The sequence below is a fragment of the Cyrtonyx montezumae genome, unplaced genomic scaffold, assembly GCF_038088225.1.
Source record: "Cyrtonyx montezumae isolate F1298 unplaced genomic scaffold, pur_monq_1.0 scaffold_3, whole genome shotgun sequence".
NCBI lineage: Eukaryota > Metazoa > Chordata > Aves > Galliformes > Odontophoridae > Cyrtonyx > Cyrtonyx montezumae.
Window position 1 is genome coordinate 3,183,097 of NW_027072034.1, and position 21,105 is coordinate 3,204,201.

The 21,105-nt window shown below is 37.2% G+C and overlaps 1 protein-coding gene across 1 annotated transcript in view; it reads right to left on the reverse strand.

The window, feature by feature from the left end:
- Positions 1-21,105, reverse strand: part of DGKH (diacylglycerol kinase eta) — a 150,947-nt gene that overhangs the window by 34,329 nt on the left and 95,513 nt on the right. Inside the window, exons 5-12 of the mRNA XM_065743997.1 lie at positions 15,457-15,561; positions 15,009-15,141; positions 7,924-8,030; positions 6,855-6,980; positions 5,637-5,739; positions 3,806-3,968; positions 1,438-1,546; positions 1,033-1,172 (exon numbers count right to left, since the gene is read on the reverse strand). Of these exons, the coding sequence (XP_065600069.1) occupies positions 1,033-1,172; positions 1,438-1,546; positions 3,806-3,968; positions 5,637-5,739; positions 6,855-6,980; positions 7,924-8,030; positions 15,009-15,141; positions 15,457-15,561 (986 nt within the window). The remainder of the gene's footprint in view (positions 1-1,032; positions 1,173-1,437; positions 1,547-3,805; positions 3,969-5,636; positions 5,740-6,854; positions 6,981-7,923; positions 8,031-15,008; positions 15,142-15,456; positions 15,562-21,105) is intronic.

The window sequence follows — 21,105 nt, forward strand, 5'->3', positions numbered from 1 at the left end:
TTAAGTATATCAACAAGAAGAAAACACACTGTCACACTACAGAATAACCTCTTTTAAAAAGCTAACATTTTAATCATAAGACAACTGAATATGAGCAAGAGATCACTGAAAATGGTCTTGAGAGCAACTCAGCTGAAATTAAACTAAAAAATGAACTAAGTTCTTTTCAGTACAGAAGAAGAATGTATGGTTCAATCTGTGAATATTTCAGAGAGCCCAGGCCAGCAATAATTTCTAAAGATCAGTAACAACTACTTCTATATACACTTATCTGTTGAATGATCTAATAGTTTGCAATCAGGAACATTCATTTGCTTTACGTATAGAAGCATCTAGCCAGCAACTAGCACACAATGAGGTAGCAGGGATGGGAAGGTAACTTGGTCTTGACTAACAAAATGCCGTAGCAAACAGAAAGAGCAGTACTGGATCAAACTACAAATCTGCTTAGCATGGCATCTTGCCTACAACTGCTGATGCCTCAGGCATACAAGAGTGAAGGCACAATGTGCAAACTCTCCCTGTGCTTGAAGATACAGAGCCCAGGTATTTCATAAATAATGGTATACCTTTAATGGTATTAAATAGCACATAGGGAGTTTGTGAAATTGCCCAGAATGGCTCTTAATCTATGCTATTTCTTAATGTTTATAACTTCAAACAGACAGCTATTCAGTTTCATCACTTATGTAAGAAAATATCTCCTCCAAATCACCTTTGTGTAAAACAATTCTCATCAACTGCCCTCTGACTCTTTGGTTTGAAACAGGTGGTGAAGAACTGTTTCAGTTACTGTCTTGACTTTCCTCATGAGTAGGATCTGTACCCTTGTACAGACAAAGACATCTCAATATGGTCCAGGGCACCTTTTGTGGGTGTCCCTGCTGGAGCAAGGGCTGGATCACATGGACCCAGAGGTCCCTGCCAACCCCAGTCTTACTGTGATTAACTTCATATGATCGATTTAAGCCTCAAGAAACCTAAATACAATTTGAATCTCATGGTAAAACAGGTATATACAGAACAGTTTACCTGTCTAACATTTTTGTGCTGGCTCGTTCCAATTTCTCCAAAATCTGAGGAAGCTGAGTATCATCATCACAGGATCCTCCCCAGCCAAGGACACGAGCAAGGTCATTTCCAGTACCAAGGGGCAACACTCCTAACTGACACTGAAACACAACACAGAAGCAAATCTACTATTAAAAACTAGAAGGAGAAAGTACAATTATTACAAATACTTGTTATTTCAATAACATCAATTATTTAGCTGATGTCAAAAGCTTGCAAATCAAATACTGCAATTACAGTACAACTTACCCTGCTTGTTTCATAAAAAAAAAATTCTTTTAACAGAGTTTGGACTATAAACACATAAATGAGAGAGAACCCAATTAAGGAAGAGCACAGCAAAGGAATGTAAATACACACACTTGCCTGTTTGTGCAAACTGAGTTTATCAATTTCTGACAACACCCAACCCACGCTTCCATCTCCACCACACACAAGAATCCGGAAGTTGTCGAACTTCTGAAATAACCGCAAACTGCAGAGAAAATATAACCTGTTAGAGCCAGTCGTGCTCACCACTGAGACACCAGTCACACTCGTGAGCAAACAGTACATGAATATGTGGGGTCCAGCAACTCAACGGTGAGTCTTTTATTATTATGAGTTATGTGGATGCAACCAGCTACTGTGATAAAGCTATCTGCATATCCCGTTTGTTGCTGTTTATTTCACTTATACTGACATTTCCGACAAATAACATGCAGAGTTCTACTTTAAAAACATTCCCTTGATATTGTTTTCAGGATTTTATTGTTATTATTAAAAAAAAAAATTAAGCTATGAAATTACAGCTGTTCTGTGCTTCCCAGTAAGGTCAGAAGCACAGGGTGCCACTGGGAATTTTTTCAGAAGAATGTAACAACAGGATATCCTCCACAACATCGGTGGGCTTTTGCCAGCTTGCCTCTGAATAAATTCAAGGACAGTTGGAGGCAATTATTACAAGCAAGGTGATGACAACAGAAAACATATATTTCATATTACATAGTCAAAGCAATATCCTGCTCTTACTTCCTACAGTTCCTCATTCTGCTCTACACAATATAATACCCTTCACCAGCACAGAAAAGGAGAAAAGGAAAGAATGAGCACAAGTGACAGAGCAAGGGGCAACGGGCACACACTGGAACCCAAGCTCCAAATGAACATGAGGAAAAGCTTCTTTGAAGGCTACAGAGCACTGGAACAGACTTCCCAGAGGGGTCGTGGAGTCTCCTTCTCTGGAGACATTCAAAACCTGCCTGGACTCCTTCCTGTGCAACCTACTGAAGGGAACCTGACTTAGCAGGGGGCATGGCTTAGTGATCTATACAGGTCCCTTCCAACCCCTACAGTTCTGTGACTCTGTGTGATTCTGTGAAATATTAGACAGAGAGAAAAGGGGAATGAGATATGAAGAAACAACCAAGAGGTAAAAACAACAGGGATTTAAAAGCAAAATAAATAAATAAAATAAATAAAAAATGTTAGCTTTTAAAATAATTAAAATAAATGCCTTTATTTTTCATGCATGTTATTTTCCAGAACATGTATACTCTGATAACTGTTTCTAAAAAGCAACATATTGAATTCACACTTTTTTGAAGCTTTTATATTTTTCTCAAGTAAATAACGTCATTTATACATGATAGGCAGTTTCAGAACAAAATATACATTCATCTGAGGAAAGAATGCACCTATCTTTTTAGATCAACTAGAAAAAAGAAGACATCGTTACTACCTGAGAGAATAACTGCTAAGGACCTCTCTTTGGAAACTGTTTGAGGAAAAACATTTAAAAGCAATCAACCTGACCTAGGATGACTGTGCAAAATGCAAAGTGAACCCCTTGAATCGTGGTGTTGATAGATGAAAGCATAAAAAGAAAGAGAACTTTCCAACAGGTGAATTTTTCAGATTGCCTCAGAATTCTCTCCAGTTAAAATGAGCCTTCCTTACTTTTATCTGTTATTAAAATGACATGTACAGAATGTTAGCAGAAAGTTACTTAGATTCAATGCAGTTTTAAGATTTAAATTATAAAAGATTACGATAAAAAGATATTTCAAGTTAAAGACTTAATATATTCTTAATACACAGTATTAACTTTAAAAATACAAGTTGTATTCCATTTTATTTGTATTATTTGCCCACTGTTTAGTTTTTCATTTGCTTTGTCCTAATTCTTATCATGCAAGCATAATCCTCCATCTTTAAGACTAAAAAAAATAATGTTTCCAGTTGTTTTAAATGATTTTAGTAGGCCAATAAACCACGAAAGTACATCTGAGCAGAAAAATATGCATGAATTTCATCTTTATGAATGAGGAAAAATGCTTCGGTTGTGGCCGCCACTATTCAGATCTCACCTGTATCTCCTCAGCAATTAACCTTTAGATTCTGTAGAATGCCTGGTGGTTTTAATTGTGTACTACTCTAAATTTTTATGAGATGCTCATTTTCATGACCTCTTGCATTTGTTATCTAAATCATATCTGAATGTATTTCTACAGTGACAGAAGTTTTAGTGTACTTGATCACCCGCTACAGATGAGGTTTTCTGAAATGAAAATATTAACCTGCAATCCCTTCACCCACCAGAATTCATCCTGAAACTCTACTATCTATCACAAATCTTAAATATACATGCTAGATGTTGGTGATAGAATTATTGCAATGAGGGGACAACACAATACTATGCTTTGCACTGAATTCCCTTGCAGAAAGGATTGCTCAAGATTTCCAAGGTCATTACCCTAAGTGAGGTCCTCCATTCATTAAATCGAACACCTGAGCTGGATTTAACGACTGTTTGAATCGACGAAGAAACTTTACTCCCTGATTGTCTCCACTCTTTGAGTTAACAAAAACTAAAAGAGGACTGGCACAGGATGGCGGGCATGTGGCTTTCCAGAAACCTGCAAACATAGTTAGAAAGAATGAAATAAATAAGGCTTTCTAATATGAACAACACAAAAAGAAATCATGGGAAAGAGAAAGGAAGGAATGAAAGACAAAAGAAGTACATTTTATCATGCATTGTGTAAATGCTAAACTGAGTATTAGCCCTGCAAGGAAAACATAACTACTCAAGATTTACCAGTTCATTTTCTCCCTCTAATACTTTCAGAGTCTATATTTAGTAAAATCCTGAAGACAATAGCTTTATTTTTTTCCACAGCAAACAAGGTAGACTTTTTGGCATATTCCTCAAATCTCTTCACAGATTATCACATAATTAAATACATTCTTCAGCTGGAAGTGTTTGATTTTTCATCTGATTTTTTTTACTGGGTTGAACTGGATCATCCGAGTCTAAACTTTCTAAGAACACTCACAGATTTTAAAAGTTATCATATTCAGTTTCTCTTTACATGAGAACTTTTGGGGGGGCTGAAGTTAGAGTATTAATTATGCTAGACTCATCAAACAATAGGCCTTCAGTTGTCATCACAGGTTATTAATATCAACACAAGTCTTAAATGATTACAGGAGACTCTCAGTAAGACTCTCAGTAGGTCTTAATGGACAATTCTTGTTACCAGAGTTAACATTACATGGAAGTGGTGCATTCCCAGCAACACTTCAAAATCAGACATCACTGGCATAGGTGTTGGCATTTATTTCATGCAGTACTAAAATAACGGTGCCATTTTTACTGTCTAAAACAAATATAAAAGCTATACATAAAAAATGGCACTGAAGGATGGCACTATAATTCTACATTATCATACTGTGTAATTTTACATAAGTTTGTTTAATTTATAATAGTAATAAGAAAAATATTTTCAGATAGAACAATCTTCTTATCATGATAGTAGCATGGTGCTCTGGTCTGGACACCAAATAGCAAGTAAATAGAAAAGATTATGGACAGTATAAACAATGACTTAGATTATCTTCACACAACAAAAGTTATTAAGCTGTGTTAAATCTGTTGGTCTTCATTCAACATCAACATGAACTATAAAAACTGTTGGATTTCACGATAGTCCATATTCATTCAATCCCCTGCCTTCAAGTGCAGTCTCCCACTACTTACATAGCTCTACTCTGAGACATCGAAGAGCACCTCTGGGTTTTGAACATTTGCAAGGCTTCTTTATCAGTGTGTTGCAGGATTCTCACCTTTATTTGAAAGAAATTTGGAGATACCACAAAAGCCATTCTGCTCTTTAGCCCGATAAGGCAGCTGTTGAATCTGAGCCTTTCAGCTGGCTTACACTGGCTAGCATGTAGTATCAAGCAAAGTTATCTGAATTTGAGAGCCCATTCAACAAGAGATACATGTCAGGGAACCATTGGACTACTCTAACTTAGGACTGAGCACTACTCAGTCGAGAAGTTTCTAAGAGTCATAAATAAAAATGGAGACAATTTCTAGCAGGGTAACTTTTAATATTTTATAAAAAATACCTGGATTAAATAATCCTCTAAAAAGCTACATGGAAAACTGCACTACTCTCTAACTGTGAAGACAACATTCACCTGTTCAACTGAGGGATTCTACCCTTGCTTAGTCATACAGAATGCACTAGCCATTGCAAGTCCAGAACTACCACTGAACACACTACAATACTACGTACCATCAGAGTCTATACTGTTTAGTGCTGTTGGAGGTATGATCGATACCTTACATTGGCCAAGAGGACATTTACGAGGGTACAGATCCTTACACGCAGTGTGAACCTAGAAAATAAACAAAAAATTACTTCCCTAATCTACAGTGGTAGAACTATAACAGATACGGTATCTGTGGAACAAAAAGAGACTAAAATATAACATTTACATGTTGGGTGACTGTACAAATATATATGAGTGTTTAATCACAAAAGCTGGTTACACATTCCACAAGATGTAAGTTTGGAGAACATCATCTCTGACTACCCCTACAGCAGGAATGAATTGTCCTTTCAAATGAATGGCTTATCTCCATCCCCTAGGAGCTTAGGACCAAATTCCCAGCAGCCAGCATCTCTGCTGAGCAGAGCAGTCATGCTCTGCACATGCAAAGCTATTGCTCTGTACTTGTAGTTCACTTGGACATTCCAGAAGATGAACAAGCCAGCCAAATCAGCTGAAAACATATCCACTGTCCCACAAACTATGTGCTATATTGTCTTCTTCCATAGCTATTGGAAAAACAGGCACACATATGGAAAGTGCTGTTCATCTAAATTTCAAATCACCTCTAGAGATGCCAATCACTTCCCACTGCCAACACACAGAGCCTTAGACATCTATATGCTGAAAGCCTCAACAGTAAAAAATCTGCCGACCGCTCTAGAATATATATATGTCTTTCAACATATATTCTAGCATTCTTTTTAGACAAGCTAAAAAAAATAAGGAAAAAATTATATTCTGGGGAGGAAAGCAATTGCACTGTCAGAAAATTTCTATCATCCATCTACACAGTATACTAAAGAATAGAATTTCAAGAGTCCTGCAGTAATATTGTTAAAGATGAATGCAAATTAATCGTTATGAAAGAGACAAAAAACTTAACATATGTTTATTAGGCATACAGAGCAGGCATCTGAACCTTCAGTTATCAGTTAGGAGAAGGCAGAGAAATCACACTGGATAACACCTTGTAAAGAAAAGCTGCATCTGTGGGCGTATTAAATATTAAGCAGAAGAAGTAGGACAGTCATGAGCAATGCTGAATGTCAGAAAGACCTGAGTTTGCACAAGCTGCCTCTTCCTACTTAATCTAAAAGCACAGTTATGAAACGGAAAAATAAAAATAATGGCAAGCAACAGAGCTGGCAAAATCTTAGGCACTTGGATGTGGCACCTACCATAGCTTTACACCAAAGGCACTTCCAATCTTGCAGGCGTAAAACACTGCCACAGGTCTTGTCGCAGACTGCGCATTTGGCACTGACGGGCAGATTACCCTCTAACCACTGGTGAGGCATAGCTATCTGTGAAGAAGTAGCCATAGAAGTTAAACATGGAAATTACAGCTTTTGTCTCTCAGTTACAGGTGGATTATAACTACTTCCATAGCTCTATCTTTTCATCAAAGGAGTGGCAAAGTAAGCCGAGTGACAATGACTCTTGGCAGGCAGCCACTATCAAAGTGGAGTATGGTGCTGCTTCACGTGCTAGGTAGAAAGTGTGGCAGCTGAAGAAGGGACACACTTCTCACTCAACTGTTTATGGCACTATGCTAGCAACTAGCATAAAACAATGAGGCAGTTAATCTAGAAATTCTTTAGAGCAAATATTTACCCATTCTCTTGATACAAACTACACCACACAAAACCCATCACAACAACTAAAATCCAGAAGAACAGGCAGGAGAACAGAGTACGTCTGTGCCTTTAGGTACCACCTCAGGCATACAGGACTGAAAAGTCACAGCTCTATTAGCAGCCCCTGGGTTCAGGAGAAAGCTTTTCTCCATGTGCTCACTTTCCCAGCAATAATAACGTGTGCATTAAAAGAAAATCCTAGGTGTGCAATTTAGTATTAATTCCAAACAGACCTCCTGGGGAACTGCTATCAGGAAGGAGAACACAAAATAGATTGCCAGAACAGCTTGGTAATGGTGTAAAATACCACCCTTGCTTAAGAGCAGTAGGAAATTCTCAGAGCAATTCTTCACCTTCAGTTTCTCCGCATGTGGTCTTTAAAATCTTGTACCACACATGCTGTCTAGGGTCCACAGATAATGTTTGTCTTGTAAGAAAGAAATATAACGTTTTGTTTTACATACCACGTTAATCTTTGAAAAGTGTCTGGGAATGCAGCCACGTACCATTAACTTCAATAAGTCTCACAACAACAATTCTATGCTTAGCCATTTTTTCCATTAAGAAGAACCAGCTATTGGAAAGCACTGTAAATAACAATAGTACTTACACCATCTTCATCTTCTATGATATCTTTTCCAATGGAGGCTAATGTAGTCCATTTGCAGTTATTTGTTGCTCTAACAGCACATCTTTTATGTGCTTTAAACTTACACACTGCAAGACACATATGAACATGCAAACTGTGTTATCTGCTGCATTTCAGTGATACATACCCTAAAAAAATTCAATAGAGATATTCCATAAAACAGCCAAGTATATATCACTTACTGTTGCACATGTGACACAAACTAACAAAAAGAAAATGAGTTTTATGATCGCATCAGCATTAACTCATGAAACTGGATTTAGGGGCAACAGATCCTGTACACAGCCTTCAAAGTTTCTCATACGCTCTGTGAGAGAGTTCACCATTTGCAAACCTCAGGGGCTGAGAACCTCCACAACAATTCAGCTAAGGAAGTAGCCAGGCTCAGAGGCATTGCTGGAAGGACAGTGATAAAGCTCAGCAGCTCAGCCATACCCTGCTTCGTTTCCTTAGCTGTAGCCCACATTAACTGTGTCCTCAAAGTCACATCAATATACCCGTTTTTCACATACTATGCAACACACTAAGGTACTAACATAATTCTAACACACCTCTATGTTTTCACCTTTTCAGTTGTTACTGGGGCACAACTCAGATAAGCATTTTAAATCTTTAAGGTGTGGTGGGAGAGTGTCTGGGAGAAAGGCTTTTCTTCAGGAGCTCTGCTTCTTTGGTTAAAGGATCCCTTCTACACACTGCACTGTGCCAGCTTTCCCAGAAGCTGAGAAGAAGAATTAAATTAAATTATGATATATTTATTCAGGTAACCAGTGGTTACAGTATTTTCTGAGAGGTTACAGTAAGTGAGGCCTGACTTCTTACTGGATTATTTATTAAAAATGCACAAACTATAATAACTCAGCCTAATACAGTCAGACAAACTAATAACTACTTGCATTTCATTTCACTTAATTAGTATCACTAGTTAATGGTATCATTCTACCCCAAACACAGTGACGCATACAACTGTGGGCACTTCTTTTTACTGGAAGTGTATGAGATCATTCTGTTTAGAGTGCATTATATAAATTATTTTAACAAAGACCATTAAAGGTTTATGAGAACTAGCCAGCAGACCAGAAGAAGTAGTCTCCTTGGAACAAATATTTGACAGGAAACAATCAAAAGGTTTGGCCCGTCACTTGTCCACCATTAAGAACATTGAGCCGTGGTGCAAAAGGACTTGTGAATCATACATTTCTCATTTTAATTCCACTGACCTATCGCCAGATCAATTTTAAAAGTGAATGGAAACTAGGTAAGCAACATTTGAATTTGAGAGCCACCATCCCTATTCTGGGAGATGTGTGACAATGTGTGTTTAGACCAAAGAAAGAAATGAAAACAGAAGTTTTGTTGCTTTACAGCAGCTCGCCTGGCCATTTCAAGAAGCAGCATTCATAGTACCCAACCAACAGGACAAGGCTTCCATTTTCAGAACAGTTCAGTATCATATTGTGTGTTTGCCAATGCAAGCTGGTTCACTTGCCTCAAATGTCAGCTGCCAGAGAAGAGCATAAACAAAAGCCGCATTTCAAATGTGTTGGGCCTTAGCAGTTGTGCCTCTTGAATACTTTGGAGAAGATGTGCCATAAAATTCAGCTTCTTACTCACAAATGACACACATTTGTCTTTGCTGTACAGATTAAGGTACATCAGGCACGAGAGGCAACAGGAAATTCCAAATGACTTAGGCACAGGAAAATAACAATTTTCAAGCCCTATTTATCTACCACCTACATCTCAGGGCCCTACTGTCACCGTCTGCTCTCTCAACCAAGCAGGAACAAATTCAAACCAAGAATCTGAAGAGCTGCAGAAAGCCACACCATGGAGAATATTGTGGCAAGCTACAACCAGAGTTTGATTTGTAAACACAGTATAATTTATAAAATCTGAGACTAGATTTTCTGCAAATCACCCCACTGCAGCCCCAGTATCAGCAAACAACAATTCATGGTGTTTTGAGCACTGAACAAACATTTCTAGAAACAGTGATCTCATGGCACAGTTGGAAATTTGAAGAAAATCACATCACTGTACAGAAGAGAGGGGTAAAAGAAGGGACATGTTAAATAAAATCTCAACCACTACCCACTTATTTCTTTTATTTCAGATGATACTGGATTCCATTCATGGGTTAATCTGATATCTGAAATCTTTCGAAATCACGCAGGCATGTTGCTAAGCATTAACTGCCATTAGTTTGCCAATGAAATTTAAATGATGAGAAAAAAATAGCCAATCAAAATCTAGACTATTTGTAGAACATCATTCTACATTTTAATTTCCTGCGTAAATATTTCTAGCTGGAACATGAAGCCGAACTCTCTGAAAACCAACCAAGAGAACCACTTAATTAGAGAACAGTTGTCACAGTTGCACCAGCATCTGCTGTCAGACAGTGATTAAATCTGCAGCTATTATTATCTATAATGAAGGAAAAGTCAACATTACTGAATGTCATCATAGAATCTCTTGCATTCAAAATAAAGATCTCTGCTATAAAACAAACACTTCTGTCTCAAAGGCCTTTCATTCTATCCATCCATCAATTAATTCAACTACATCGGGGAAAAGGCACTGAGTGTCCTGCCAAAGTTACCACTCTACCACCTATTTTATGATGAGTATTCCAATCTGTGTTATTCAAAAACCAAGAAAGTCAGATTGTACTTGTCCAGCTTCAAAGGCCAAAGCTGAAGTCTGTGAACATGTGAACAGCAACCTAACTTCACTGCTGTTTGCAGACTGTGCTTATGTTATAAAGGAGAAAATTCAATAGCTCCTTTATAGCTTTCACTATTTTCATTCCAGTAACTAAATTAATACAAAGACAGTGCTAAAAGAATATTAAAATTAAAAAGTCAAGGACTGCAAAATTCAGTTAGTCACCCAGCTTTAATTTAGCTTCCATGTGCAGGTGTGAAGACTTCAGTTACATGACTATAGACTTTTTGAGAAGAGGACCCTCATTCACTTCATGCAACAGATGATTATTGTTAGGTATGCAGCTGTACTGTACGCTTATTTGTAGCAATCTTCAACAGGTATTTGTCTTATTTAACAAAAGCTAATTAAATATTGCTTTTTAGACACAAACATTAATTTTTTTCCAGCCTTTTGGTTTAATTATTATGTTTAGTACTACGATTTTTGAATGCTCAAAAATGCAACTTCAATTTCTCAGCGTACTGTCAAAATATGGGATTTGCTTTGTACCCATCTGAATAAAGGAATAAGTGAAGTCTACACTGTTTAAGGACAATGCTGTTCACTAATTTTGTTTATCAAGAAGGAAATGAAGACCTGCTGCGATATAAGTTCCAGATTATCAACTGAGATATCCAGAAAATAAAAAACACGTAGCTACTGATTTGATCCAAAAGGTATCATTTAAGTGACCTCACCAGGATTACAGAGGGATACAGTGTGATACAAAGGCACAGAATAAAGGTTGTTGTTATAGCTTAATTCTTTAACTATGAACATCCAGTCTTCAGAAAATGTGGCAAAAATCCTGGAAATGATGAATATCCAACTAGTACACGTGCAAGGCCCTGTCCAGTGGGTAAGAAGGTAAGAGTTCTGTGGGGAAAAAAATGCAATCAACGAAAAAAGACCAAGTGCACAAACACAACTGCTGAGATAATTTAATCCCAGAATTTTCTTTATTGCTTGAATCATGATCCTAAATTGTTCTTTCAACGTTGCTTTGTGCAATTCATCATAGTAAAAAACATCTCATTTAAACTGCAATCTTCAGCTTATTACATATAACCAGCAATCAACATTCAGTCGTGATAACAAAAATGCTACAAAGAAAATACACATCTGAGAATAATTTAAAAAAAAAAACAAACAAAAACTGCATTCCACTGTCAAAGACTTGGACAGAAAAGTGGTGTTAATTCAGAGTAATTGTGGCTAAAGAGCTTTGCAAGAGTTTCTGCAGATAGTAATCTAGACCTATAGGCCTAAACACTGCATATGTTCCTGTCTTTACCTGACAGTCTCTTAGAATCCTGAAAACTAAGCAAACTAAGCTCTGAATAACAGAAACATTTGAGGAGCATAAAGAACAAGAGCCTTACATGATTCAGCTTATGTGGGACAATTTCCAAAGCAAATATTTAATCTCTCTCTCCTAGTAAATAGTGTGGATGAATGTAGAGGAGATCATTCCTTTAGATAGCTAAAAGATTATCTTTGTTCATAAACATCACTCACAGACAACGTTTAAAAAGTACATTATCTTTTGAGAAGACACAGAGAAAGAAATTGGTGAGAGAAACAGCACTGTACAACTGTGTACAAATACGTTTTTTTTAGCAGTACAAGGAATGAAGCCGACTTTGATATGAATTTACATCTTCAGTTTCACAAAAGTATCAATTCTTGGACTTCTGAAGAGATGCAAGTTCACACTATATTCAGTCCCCTTACTGAAGGCATTAATACATCTTCCTTCCCAACACTGGCTTACACAAAACTTACATGGGTACCTTCAGGGTGGCCTGCTATTAATCTTGTCAACTTTTGCCAAGTTGAAAGGGAAGAGGTGCTGACAAAAGAAGGCACCCACCTCATTTCCAAAAGAAATGAGGCTTGTGCAATCAAGCATGAAAAAACATTTGGGTAGCACTGCTGGAGAACAGCAAATCTAAGCAAACTAAATATTAGAGGACTAATCTTCTAAAGTCTTGTAAACTGCAAAACATTAGGAATGAAACTGGCTTTTATTTTTACCTACAGCTAGTAGTGAAGAGTCAGGACACGAAGAGCATGAAGTCTCCAGGCTACTTTCAAGGTAACTGGGCATGCCAGTAACCCAAGCCACTGAAAGGAGGAAGAGTTTCAATATCTCTCACGAAGAAGCCTCTCATGCTTTTCAACATGAGATAATAGAGAAGCTCAGGATCAATGACCACACAAATAACTGAATTTAGTATAGATACAAATGGATTCCCAGAGTAAAGCAGCACTGGAGGCTTCAGATGTCAGGCATGAATATTTAACCATTTTTTTTAAAGATGCGATGAGAAAAGTACAATAGAACGTGTCTGGGGAATATTAAGTCTCAATACCTACTACATCATCTTTTCAAACAATATATATTGCTAGCACAGGATAAGCAAAAAATAGATGGTCAAATGCATCAGAAATGCACATGACAGAAGCAAGTAAATATGAACTCAAGTCATGTAACAATTTCAGAGGAAGAACTAGGATCAAACCAAAGTACACTTTTACATGAAGAAATTAAGAACAAGTATTTACAGACTAGGGGAATAGTAGTATTCCAAGATAAGCCAACCATCAACTAAATTAGATTAGATGGATAATTAAGGTACTCCTTTTATTTTTCACAATACTGGGGGGAAAAAAAGATAAAACAGATATTAACTAGTAGGTAAGGAGAAAGTGGAGGTAAACCTCTTAAGAGACAAATGGGTATAATAATATCTACATTCAAACCAATCCAAGTCATAAATGTTTATGAAACTGAGGGCAAAAGAGAAGTCAATCCAGTCTACCACTAAGAGTGATTGGTAAGAACTGAAAAAGTATCAACTAGCACTGGAAAAGTGAATAAATGTCGCAATAGTTTGTAATAAGTTATCTAGAGAGGTGACAAAGTCCTAACCTGGAAATATCCTTCAAGTTAACATCAACCTCCTGGAAATAAGAGCCATACTCAGAAGCACTAAAACCATATGTAGAAAACACTCAGCAAAACACAAAATGATGAGCTACCACCATTAATATCAATGATCTTACAAGAATAACTCCTACTAATCAACCTTTTAAAATAGCTATACTATTAACTTGCAAAAGGATAAATACATTATGAAAGGAAAGGTGCCTTTCTGTTCCTTTTCCTGAACAAATATAGGTGAAGAGGTGATATAACTGCATTTTAGTTAAGCACATGACACTTCCATCTGCCAATATCAGACATGCGAAATACCATACTTGCCTTAAAATTGTCCAAATGACTTATGCACATATTCCAGAGAAGCTGGATGTAACTATGCTACTTCTAACTTCTATGAAATGAGTAAATTCTGTTCCTTGATAACTGCACCATTCGCTAGCTAAAGGCACTGGTAATATTAATGCACCCAATCATACACACGCTTTCTGTGTTATAACACTCTGATAAAAGAAATGTATTTGCAGTATGCTGACATGCATCCAAAAATGAAGTTTTGAGTGCAGTAGTAGCAGTTACTGTTTTCTGGACAGTTAGCTATTTCGTAATCACATATTTCATACATAAGCAAGAATGTGACACCAAAACTTGCCTTTACATTTCATACACAGCATAAGGTCAGAATTATACTTTCTTTTTTGCTGTGTTTTAACACAAGAAGACTTGCCACAGCTTTTTCAGAGTACTTGCAGCAGGAAACACATAAGCTGTTTCAAGTTTATTACAAGTACTTGTTTTCAAAAGATCATTTCTCCAGATCAGCTTAATTCTGAAGTCACATCTCCTTTTTGTTTCTACTGCATTTAATCCGTTTAAATATAAACTGCAGAGACATTTACATCCCTATCCTCTCACTGCATGACAGAATTTTTAAAGCAGTAAATCTCGCTGCAGAGCAATGCATTAATAATTTTTAGAGACATGGGGCAGAAAGTACCATTATGACTACTTTTTTCTTCTGAGGAATGCTGATTCTGCACACTATACAGACTATTGTGTTACACATTTGCATTTTTCAAGTGCAAATCAAAAGAAATCCTATCTTTCCTTGCCAGCCATCCACCCAGGCAAGCACATTCCAAACTGGAAGCTGCAACAGGAGGAAATATTTTATTGAAATGAGTTTGAAAAAGGCACCTGGAGCATGAAGAGAGTGAGCCATATCATTAGTGGCCACTCTTGCCAAGAGAAAACCACTCTAGTGAACAGATTTCTCCCTTCAGGCTTTTTGCTTACTCATTACTTTCAGAATCATGACTTGTCTTAAGCTGTCAGTAGCTTATATACGTACACAGCATTATAAATGGAGGGAAGAAAGCATTCATCTTACCTTCACAGGACAGCCCATGAGAAGTGACTCCAGAGAGGCTCTCCCTGCACACGTTGCAGAAGGTGGGTCGGGCATGGGAGCAGGCGTACCAGTTATGCATCCCTGAGAAATGTTCCACATTAAACTGTGCCGTCTAGTAAAGGAGAAGTTAAGACAAATTTGCAAGTACAGAACACAGCTACGGTGACTGAAATTACCTACTGTTCCACATTACAGGGGACAGTGCAATGTTAGCAACAAGTATTTTCAGAAGGATACTTAGCTTGCTCTACCTCCATACCTCTTATCAAAAGTAGCACAAGAATCCCGTAGCAAGCACTTAAGGTGAAGCTTTATCCTGTCATCACTTAGACTTCTCACACTAAGAAGGGTGAACTACTCTAGCTCTGTGTCCTGTTGCTTATCTGTTCAGCTGGAGCAGGTTGCACCAATAGGGAGCTCAACTTACCTCATAGTGTTCCCGGGACTGTACGGACTTCAGAGAGCTTATCCAGTCCTCCATTTCTTTTCTGTTCTCAGCACACAATATCAGCCTCCTAAATGGAGTGATTATCTGAAAAAGATTTGCATTCTGGTGATTCCAGACAGTAAAACCCATGACAGAATATAGCATTTAATGCAACATTTTCCATCAGATGATGCAAAAGGAAGACACACCCCAGACCACAAGACGTTCAGCACTAGTAATAATGTTTAGTAATAAAGTAATAAAGTAATATTTTCTTCACTACCAACAATGAAAGAGTTTGCTTTTCCTTCAGCAGTTCCTAGGATTCTAATCACGCTTCAATATAGGCTTTTTACAACGTCTATCGATCATGCTTCCTTCTCAGCACTTTGCATGCTGAGGCTTAAGTGCTCAAACAGAAGGCTCTGAAACCACTGAAAGAACCGTTCTAGAAATCAGAAAACTGACTAAGATTGCAATCCTAGTTCATAACAGAGTTACAGAAACTGCAAGGTCCATTCGAGTTACAAGACGACAAGCAAATAAATACATACTTAAAAATTAAAAGCTCTGAAGTCTTAAAACAACAACAGCAAAAGCCTTCATCATATTTCCCTATGCTGCATATTGATAATAAACTGACACAATTTTACACATATGAACAGTTAAGCCAGAACTTTTATATATAAAACTCAGTCTAGGAACACATACAAATCTTTATAGAAAGACACAGAGAACAAATGCAAGCATCTGAAATCAAATCCTATGATCCTACTGGAGCAGCCGAATGAATTCCTGGAGCAAGTTGATGCTGAGGAGATTTCAGTGGTCTGGCTTTAGATACTAGAATTCTGAAAATGCTCTATCTAGGAGGTTTACTCAGAGCAGAGGCTGTTTCTCCCTTTCCCTCAACAGTAGGAAAATAATTAAAATAACAGCAAGGCATCAGAAACTATCATCAGCTAACTCCCACTGAAATTATTTTGAGCAATGCACAAAAATAGACAAAGCAGTTAGTTTCACAGCAAAGAACTTAAAACAAAATAGGCACATTAAATTAGAGGGAAGTTATTTGCATTTGGCTTTTTTTTTTTTTGTAGGAAGTCTGATAAAATTAAATCTAATCTCTATCACTCACACCTAAATCCACTGCATAGCACATACAACCCATACTTGCACATTACTTAAAACAAAGAAAGGACCACCAAAAAGATGCCATCTCTGAGTACTGCTTTAAACGCTACAAGCTGCGGATAATAACATTTGCACAACACTGGTAAGCACTCACCTACATCTGCATTTACTTACCCAGTCTCTGCTGGAAGTAGTCTCTAGCCTTGATTTGTCCTACCCACTTCTTCATTAAACTGAGCTGCACTTAACGTATCTCAGAGGGAATGCAACTGAAGTGCAGCACGCTGCAAGTCACATGGATGAGAGGCAAAACCCTTTGGGTTTGCTTTCTTTGCTTTCTTTTCCTCTTTTTTTTTTTTTTAAACGTATATACTTCAAATGAAAGGGAATAGTTTCTGTTTTCTATTTCCTTCAATCTTGCTTAAGCTTTTTAATAAGGTTTATTAGCAGCTATCTGTGATTCTTCCTAAGAACAGTTAATGCAAAGAGCAATGCTTCCCTCATTAGTTTGGAGCCAAACAGACGCTTTATTACTTCAAAATGTTTTTCTAGGCCAGGTCATCAAATGAAGCCCAGAAAAGCCATTAAATCATAATATAACCCTGGCTCCAACAACAATCAGCATTCTTCAGGAACTTCCAGGTTTCAGCAGACTCAGAAATCTTATTTGCGCAAATTCAGCCACCAGATTATTTCTTATTATCTAGCATGACATTATATACAGATTAAGTAAGGACAAAGCCCACCCAAAATGCTATGCTTTGAATACGTGCTCATCCCTAGTTCAACCCTATAACCAGATGTTGTGGAATGCCATTAAGCAACAACAGCTGCATTCAGTGATGAAGAATACTGAAAATCTTGATATTTTTAAGCAACATTTATCTGTACTGCTCATGTCTTTAACAGTATTGATTGTGGAAATCCCATAGGCATCCCCTCCCTCTCCCCTCCTGAAATCAAGACCTCCGTTCAGTTCTCATGCAGAATTACCTACTGCCAGCTGAGATGCCTTTTGGTAATCCAAAGGATAAAAAAGGGCATACAAATAGCAAAAATTCCTAAATCCCAAGATCTTATTAATTATCCACTCAGAGTACTTCAAGAAACCAAGAGTTAAATTACATACTGATGGTCAGATGAATGATCAGTGCTATAAAAATAAAGTTGGAAGGTACATATATATGTAAATATAGTACGATGATTAATCTATATATTCTCTTTACATGTTTCTAGTAAAAAAAATTCAAGAAATAATACAATACACAGAAGAAGACAAAATGCTTTGTGTGCTATAATATTGGCAAGAACAGGTGGCAGAGCGAAAGAGAAGCCATGATGCACTCTTATTAGTTATTAGGTACAAATGTTGCTCTGAAAGTAATGTCTCTTACTTATTTCCATGGAAACTACAACAAAGAGCACAAGAACACTGTCTGACAGAGCAAATTCTCCACTACGAAACACTGTTTTTCATCAATCACCAGCCATGAAGAGGAACTTGCATGCTGCGCTTTTAACAATCTTCACCAGTGGAGGTGACCACTATCACTGTTGCCACTGCTGAAATGCACCACCCACCACCTCATCGTGCTTACATCCACTGTTTGGTCTTCATAAATCTTCAGCCAGCATCAATGTGTGATTCTTCAGCCAGTGTGTGACATCTTTTGTCACATGGAGGAATTCAGAGGCACATCTTTGCTTCATACACACTTCCATGTCAGATGCCATTGTGTCAGACTGTCCCTCTGCTGCCATTTGTCACAGGGCAACCACATGTACTGGGATACTGGTGGGAAGGTTCAACCTCTACTGCCACACCACCAACATCTGCCTCCGTTGTCATGGGCCAACAATAAGATAGGAAGCATTACTTTCAGAGCAGCTCTCATAATTTACATAATATAGGAACTGAAGGAACCAAGGAAATGATTATCAAACAATAAGTGGTGACTGTTGTTGGTTTTTTTTTTTGTAAATGTAACTCGTCATTAAGACCTGAAAAGAATTTCCAAAGGCTGTACAGGAGACCACAAGTATAAATGTCGAAAAGATATTTGACAACTCCATCAAGAAGAGATGTGCCACATATTGTAAAACACAATATCTTCAATCCTTCAACTTAGGAAGTCCATAAAGTCCAAAAATCACTAAATGTTACAGTAATGCAAGAAGAAGAATTATTGTACACGTCCTGCTTCTTAAACTTCTTTCATGAACAACTGCGACTGTTGTTATATTACTCTGAATCAGTACACTTTTATGAGCTCTTCAGTGACTCAGTATCTTGCTTATCCTAAGCTGAGAATGATTTCCTAGATCATCTTATTTGCATTTATACAAAAGACATGCTTTCTTATAAATGCTCATGGAACACTATGACAAATTAACTGCAGTAGGATGTTTAGAGAGCATTTATTTCACAGAATCAAAGACAGATAAACCTGCATGCAGACATAATCAAAATTAAAATGGTTTTAATTGCCTTTAAAGTTAATTTGTGACCACATGAACTTGGTAATCTCATCTTATTGCATGCAGCCATATTCATACTCCTGTTATCTTTTCTTCTATTACACATACCGATTTGTCTTGATTAATGCCCAAGTATTATTTATAGATCACTCATTATATATAGCCAGAGAAAAGAAGAAACTGTGTAATACAATGGCAAAGGAAGTACCACAGAAACCACTGGAAGATGACTGAAGGAATAAAATAATAAAAGAATTCTTAAATCTTGAGAGAAATCAAGTGTTAATGGTTCACACGCTGACAAAGCAGCAGAAAAATCAAGAAGAATGAAGACAGGCAAAAGGCTTTAAAATAAGCAGATTTAATTTAGAAGATTAAGTTGCTTTGAAAATTTTCACCCTTGTCAGGTAGCCAGGAAGAAATCATTGCTGGTTTGGAGAGAGAAAATTACCAAAGTCAGATACTTCAGTATACTGGAAAGTAATGAAATTGAGGTAGTGGGAATAAAAAACACTTCTAATGCAGTAGGTATAGGGAAAGAGAGAGGACGTACATTCTGCAAAGCCAAAGGGAAACAATACAAATCCTAAAACATCAGAGGGAATAAAGAATGTCTGTATAGAAAGAAAAACGGCCCATTGTTGTGAAAACATTACTGTTCTGTTCAGAAAAATAAGGGGCAGTTTCATTGGGAATAAAGGACAGATGAAGATGACATTTTTCAGACTGTAACCATATAGGACTTGCCATAAATTTGGATTTTCTGATATTGGGAAACTAAGATAATTTAAATTCTTAAAAGGTATGCATACTCATACACACGTACACACATCTAGAAATTATTTTCATGAAAATAACAAAGTTTTGCACCACTACTGCAACTTTTATTCCTAAGAGCACTTACTAGAAAAAAGCTTAACACTCAAAAAGAGATAAAATTACCATTAAATTCACTGCAGATTTCAAAGTACCTTTTGCTGTCAAGAGGGCTAACTTTACCAATAACACTCTGTATGTCTTAAACCCCATGGACTTACATTTGGGAGCGACTGCTTACATGGGTTGATAGTGATAGCATAAGGGGAAATGGTTTTAAACTAAGACGGGGGAGATTTAGGTTAGATGTTAGGAGGAAGATTTTCACTCAGAGGGTGGTGATGCACTGGAGCAGGCTGCCCAGAGAGGTTGTGGATGCCCCATCCCTGGAGGCATTCAAGGCAAGGCTGGATGTGGCTCTGGGCAGCCTGCTCTAGTAATTGGTGACCCTGCCCATGGCAGGGGGGTTGAAACTTGATCTTTGAGGTCCTTTTCAACCCAGGCCATTCTATGATTCTATGATTAAGGCTCTGCAAAATGAAATCATAAAGAACAAGAGTTCAGACAGAGCACACTTCCTACATTTTAACATTTTATCATATCATCAGTATTTCAGAAAATACCGGTCCCACAGCTTGGTGGCTACAGTGCCTTTATGTGTAAGTCCTGTACACTACAAAGAGTGGGCTAATTTAGGGATGTTACAGGCTGGCAATGTGAAACAGCTTTGAATTCATTCTCTTTACTGTGGTACAGAACAAAGAAACTGCTATAAACATCTCCCTTGCACAGTTCATGAATTAAGATATTTAATCTCTCTTCCAAACAGTCACTCTTCATCTTACCATCAAGTCAAAGAAAGATAAATCAAATAAAAATTAATGCAAGGGTATTCTAAGTAAGTATTCTTAAAATACAGTACTTATTAATAGGTACTTCAATCAATACTTATATCAAGCACAGTCTAGAATAGTTAAGTGGTCTCAAAAAGAAAACAAGAGTATGACATCTCAAAATCACTGCTGTCAACAGTGCAGTACAATGGCAGCTCCTCTGTGGATCTTCTGGAATACACTTCCTCTGCTTTCCTTCTTATTGTAATTAAATTTTTAAGAAACAAATCCATATGTTTCATTTCTGCATCTGTCAATGTCCCTGAAATCACAAATTCACCTTTAAAAATAGCATTAATTATTTGGGAAAACTGGTATTTCACAATTG